Source organism: Diachasma alloeum, unplaced genomic scaffold (assembly GCF_001412515.2).
Source record: "Diachasma alloeum isolate Michigan unplaced genomic scaffold, Dall2.0 Dall_scaffold_00368, whole genome shotgun sequence".
Lineage (NCBI taxonomy): Eukaryota > Metazoa > Arthropoda > Insecta > Hymenoptera > Braconidae > Diachasma > Diachasma alloeum.
Window position 1 is genome coordinate 298,198 of NW_021680507.1, and position 6,022 is coordinate 304,219.

At 34.2% G+C, this 6,022-nt stretch overlaps 1 protein-coding gene across 1 annotated transcript; it reads right to left on the reverse strand.

The window, feature by feature from the left end:
* Positions 1–660: 660 nt before the first annotated feature.
* Positions 661–3,323, reverse strand: LOC107041560 (zinc finger CCHC domain-containing protein 10). Its single transcript, XM_015262164.1, has 4 exons — positions 3,138–3,323; positions 2,702–2,851; positions 2,365–2,514; positions 661–1,076 (listed from the first exon to the last, which is right to left on the reverse strand). Exons 1-4 carry the CDS (start codon positions 3,170–3,172, stop codon positions 803–805), a joined length of 609 nt encoding a protein of 202 aa, XP_015117650.1. The 5' UTR covers positions 3,173–3,323; the 3' UTR covers positions 661–802.
* Positions 3,324–6,022: the final 2,699 nt, after the last annotated feature.

Consider the following 6,022-nt stretch of genomic DNA (forward strand, 5'->3'; position numbering starts at 1 on the left):
TCTGTTTTATTTCGAGTAATTAGTAGAATTGCAGTAGTGGCCGTAAAAGGCTGAGAAGTGGGAGTGTATATTTTTGGAGGGATTATTATTATGTAATAATAATACCAAGTGGATAGCCATGTGTGTGAAGGCTCTGACTGGAAACCTAAGGGTCATGGGTTCAAACCCCACCTCCGGCGATTTTTCACATGTCCCCAAATTGATTCGTATAATCAGAGATCGGCATCAATCATTATTTTAGTAATATTAAGAGAATTTTTCCTTAAAAAATAATTAATCTTTAGAATTTAGAAAATATTAAAATAATTGACAATTTAAAATTTCAAATAACAATTAAGTAAATAATTGGAAATTTCCTGAACAGCATTAAAGATTATTCAAATAATCGTCAATCTTCTGAATTCAATTATTGGTGGGTAAAATAATTCAGAATTAAAAAATTTAATTGTTGATTAATAATTGAAAATTGTCAAGTTCTATTGATTAGGTATTTATGAAATTAATGTCAATTATAATTTATGATTATGCCTGTCTCTGCGTATAATGCACGCTTCGATCAACATAAGAGATGAAATACTATTATATAATAATAATTGATGGTTCATTAATAGTTCCCTCGAATCGTTCAATTAACGTAGAAAAAAATCACTTGTCCTTGAATAATTTCAATCACAAAATTGTCTTTCTCTTTATTCTATACATAAAATATTCATTTTGCGGTAATGAGTTGTTTTGTTCAGTTGTATTTACAAACAGTCATATGAAATATGAAAAATAGTGCTCGTGAGATTTATCGATAGGATTACGATCTGCGTTTCTGCTTTTTGCGACGTTTCTTTGATGGTTCTGAGTCACTGCTCGAGGAGGAGCTGCTAGAGGAACTGCTAGAGCTGCTGGACGAGCTCGAGGAGCTCTCACCGCTTGAACTCGAATTTGAGTCACTGTCTGAACTCGAGTTCGAAGTGCTGCTGTCACTGTCACTGCTGGAGGAATCTGAGTCACTCGAACTACTTGATGACCCTGAGTTTGTTCTTTTTGATTTTTTCGGGAGAGATTTTTCTGTTTTCTTAGGCTCTCTGGAATCGGTTAATGACATTTTTACAATTTCAAGTAACGATTGTGGGGGAGGGTGGGGCAATATGGACACCAGATTTAAATAATGAGTTGAATTGGATCAAATCTACTGTTTTGACTTCATTTGAAGATTATAAAAACGAACACATTGTCATAAGACTGCGTCGTAAGAGTTGTAAGGTAAAGCAAAAACGGGGTAAAATGGGCATTTGATTTCTTTCTTAATTTTTTATGTTTCAACAATGTTATTCAATGTCTGAAACACTAGTCATGACTACGATTTTCAAGTTGAAACAAAAACTCGGTTTCGACTATTGTTGTGACAGATGGTAAACTAAATTTTTCTTTGCTCATTTATCTTACACTCTGCCCATTGTTTTATGGTGATTTTCTTTGTGAGTACGAAAGTCGCCATCTTACAAATTTCGCAAATGGACAAAAAGTGAGTTGTGTAAGAGGTGCAATTGTTCATTGAAAACAATAAATAATGTCAAAGTTATTTCAATAGTAAAACAAGAAATCCAAAGCTACTCTAGATTTCAAACTTCAATGCAAAATTTGATAGAGTTGAAGTTTATTTGTTAATATTTCTTCTAACTCTATTTTCTCTCTATAAAAAGATACCGGCACGATTCTATTGGAAAATGTCTGTTAAAAATTTTCGTGATTGAAAGTTGAATAGGGCCAACTTTTTTGGGTGTCAATTTAACCCAACTCTTGAATAATTTTTCGGTTGTGGACTTTGTCAAGAAGCAATTTTAAAAAATTCGATTATTGAAAAAATTTTCAGTCCATTTAGAATTTAAAAATCAAATTTATAAAAAAAAAACTAAAAAACTAAATATTTAAAATAATATTATATAATATTATTATTTTATATAATATTTTAAATTTTTTGTATTATTTTATTTTTTTGTTTTTAATTTGTAAATTAAAAATTTTTTTTTAATTAAATTTTTTTTTTGTTTATCATACGGATTTATCAGGTGTCTATATTGCCCAATGAAACAATTTTGTGAAATTTGAATTTTGAAAAGAAAAATTTCCACTATTTTCCATACAGTTCTTGACTTTCTGCATTTTCTTAACATTCAAATATCATTTTCTTCATGTTTTTCTATTAATTCTCCTCTTTTCATGATTAAAAACTTGAAATAAATATTTCATTCAATGCTTTAGGTTCGAGTATTCCTCCGTCGTAATTCTCAACAATCGGGCTAATTTTTCAGCTAGTTTAAAAATAATTATTGATTTTTATCAATGATTGATTAATTAATCAACAAATCTTACAAATTTCCTGATTCAATATTCTTCAGTGCTTTCTTCAACTGAACCGTTCTCGACGATCTGTGAAGATACTTTCGTTTTCCTTTGCATTCATAACTCCAATGTCCCATCTCCAGACACTTCTGACACCTCATGCCCTGAGGGTATGGATTCCTGAACAAATAAAAGAATGCAAAGATAAAAAATGAACAAAAGTCTTCAATACAAATTAACAACAACAAATAATCGAACTTTAAACTCATAGTGAAGTAAAGAAATGGATTTTGTACAATCGTATTTGTTTTTTTTTAAATAATTATTGATTATTGTCAATGGTTATTAATTAATCAACAAATCTTACAAATTTCCTGAAACAATATCCTTCCGTGCTTTCTTCAACTGAACCGGTCTCGATGATTTGTGAAGATCCTTTCGTTTTTCTTTACATTCATAACTCCAATGTCCCATCTCCAGACACTTCTGGCACCTCATGCCCTGAGGGTATGGATACCTGAACAAATAAAACAATACAATACAAAGATTTTTTAAAAATCAATACAAATGAAGAACAACAAATAATCGAACTTTAAATTCATAGCGAAATAAACAAATTGATTTTGAACAATTGAAATATACATTTCTATTGTTGAACTCTCATTGTTTATCCGACCAGAATTGACGCCGTTGACGCTAATCTCCCCGCCCTAACCTCATCCCACGAGATATTGACCAGTTCGGCTTGAACTCTAGTCTCTCATAAATAAATAATGGAAGATAATTAATGTTGGTTGACTCACGGTTTTTTGAACAATTCCAATCCATTCGAACTCATCACACTGGCACAATCATGCACTCGTGCGGTTGAGTAAACCAAAATAAATCCACAGCAACATCGTTTTAATGTCCCGCTCCTCTTAAAAAAAATCCGTATCTTTTCTTTATCTATTCTATTCGCGATCACGTAGAAGTAGGAGCCATCAAGTGGTTTCTCCACTAACTACTATTGGCGGGCAACCAATGAGATTAAAGAGAATCCATGATCTCATTGTTTGAGCTCCATCATTGGTCGCCTTCGAGAGATCTCATTGGTTGCCCCCCAAGAGTAGTTAGTTTAGAGACTACTTGGTGGCTCCCACATCTACGTTGCGATCGCGAATTGGATTGTACATACAATCGTCGAAAAACGTTCAAGGAGTAACTAGACGTTATTTGGCCCAAGTGGGCCCAAGCTTGTGCCAATCACGTCTAGTTACTCCTAAAACTTTTTTTGACGATTGTACATATATAAATCCTAGCTCCTGATACCTGTATTTTGAAATGCATTCAATCATAGACAAGAAATTGGAATTTTTCCATTAGAGTTCACGGTCCCAAGTAGCAAACCTTGCGAAAGATATCTGAAAGTATACCAAAAAGGCTGACTAATGTCCGTCCAAAAGGTATCTTGCAGTCATACGATAACTTTTAGTTAACTTCTAGGTAACTTCTAGACACAAGTTACCTTTTTGGACAGACATTAGACAGCCTTTTTGGTATACTTGCAGATACCCTCCAGCACTGTGCTGCTTGGGGTGGTAATTAAATTTGTAATTTTTTATTCCTCATATCAATATTAGTATATTTCGTAACGAGTGCAAAAAAGTGTTTTTTGGCGAGTGGGAGGTTTTTGGCGAGCCGAAGGCGAGTGATATAATCCCACGAGCTAAAAAACTTTTTTTCATGAGTTACGAACAATATTCTTCATCACGATGTGGCGGAAAAGTTCACTTTTCGTCACAGCGTGATGAAAAAGAATTATTTAAGGATAATCGGGCGTGCCCGGAGGGTTAGAAAAAAAGCAGCCATTTTTCTCTTTTATTTTTTACGTATTCTTTAAATGATGGAAAAGGCAAGTGCAAAGTTTCAGACTGCTGGGGAACATGGTTAATTTATTATGAATTTTTGAAAAAGTGCTCAGTTAACCCGTGATCTTATGGAAATTACAAAAAAAACTGCAAAACTCAAAGAAAAAAAGCAGCCAAAGTTATGAAACTTTAGACACATTTAGAACATGTGATCAACGATTTTTTGAGTGAAAAAGATTGTCGCCTAGGAACATTGTTTATTAATAATAGCGAAAAAAGTACTGAAAAATGAAATTTCTGCGCACGCAGCCCAAACGAGCAGCATCTCAAGTACCGATCGGGTGGGGGTAGCGCGGTCAATTTAAACGTCTCTTGTGAGAGCGATGAAGCGTTGTGATTGGAGCTCCTTCGAGCCAGTGGTACCAGCTCCTGTTGAAAAAAAAAATACTACCGACGATGTTGCCACTTTTTCGCATGGAATAATATTTTTTCATTTATTTAAAAAAAAACAATCTGAAAATCATTCTATGCGTGGACCAGATACAAATAAATTTGATTAGCTCCAAAAATAATTTTTAACTGGAGATACTCCCTAATATTGCCTGAATTTTGAATCCGAATGGGAAATTTTTTTGTTCAGTGATTGGTTTTCTGCAGGAAAACAATAGAAACCCCTCCGCCTCACCTCCGACATTTCCTCCTCGCCCGATTATCCTTAAGACACAGATAATCCCTCCAATATCAAAAATTTGTATAAAATTTCAAAGGCCTCAACTAGGGAGTTTTTGCAAAATTGAAACAGATGGCAGCAGGGCGTTAGCCTCTTCATTTATCAAAGGCATTGAACGAAGATAGTTAGATCCATCCTATCCTTGTTTGATTTATTGAAAAGTCGGTGGGCACCGAGTACCATTAGTTCGTGAATTGGCCGAAAAACTCCAATTATTTGACTGCCAAATGACCGTTGGGAAGGAGAAAAAGTAAATGGAATTTCGTGTTCCTCTGAAAATTCAAGTAAAGTCCCATTTTTTTAGCCGTAGGAAGACGAAAATTTCACAATTTACATGAATTTTCAAGTGAAAATGAATATTAACTGCCGAATTCCCTGAACTTTTCTAGGAATTAGTTTAAAATTCTTGGAATTCCAGGAATTTTTAAAGGAATGCCCTGAAAATTCAGACGAATCTGGAATTTAAGGAGAGATCTCTAAATTTTCCTGATTTTTCATTAATTTTCCCGGAATAATGAAACTGAAATTTACAGTTTTCATGGATTTTTCCGTGAAATTATCAATTTTCAATGACAAAATTCCTTGAACTTTCAGTGGAAATGTTACTTCTTAGAACTTTCCAAGACTCTTAACGGGAATTTCAGTACAAAATTTTGAACAGTACATTACATCTCTGATTTGACCAATCAGAGAATCGGGATAGAGTTCAGCGACAGTAACTGACCAACAGACCCAAGTAGCAAACCTTGCGAAAGATATCTGAAAGTATACCAAAAGGGCTGACTAATGTCCGTCCAAAAGGTATCTTGCAGTCATACGATAACTTTTATCTAACTTCTAGATAACTTCTAGACACAAGTTACCTTTTTGGACAGACATTAGACAGCCTTTTTGGTATACTTGCATATACCCTCCAGAACTGTGCTACTTGGGGACCCTCCAGAACTGTGTTGCTTGGGTTCATATGGTGGTCATAGGGACCCTACGTCGCTACTAGGGGTCTATGCGAACTAGCAAATATGTGGTGACACCTGGCAGTGGTAAGCGACAATTGCAACGGAAAGAAGAAGTCGATTCCATTTTAAAGAAACTAAAAAAACCCAACCTC

Excerpts from the sequence above, each read along its gene's own strand:
- LOC107041560 (XM_015262164.1), bottom strand. The coding sequence starts at position 3,172 with ATGAGTTCGAATGGATTGGAATTGTTCAAAAAACC. Across the intron at positions 2,852-3,137 it reads TTGGAATTGTTCAAAAAACC|GTATCCATACCCTCAGGGCA; the intron begins GTGAGTCAACCA and ends TTATTTGTTCAG. Across the intron at positions 1,077-2,364 it reads AATATTGAATCAGGAAATTT|AGAGCCTAAGAAAACAGAAA; the intron begins GTAAGATTTGTT and ends AACCGATTCCAG.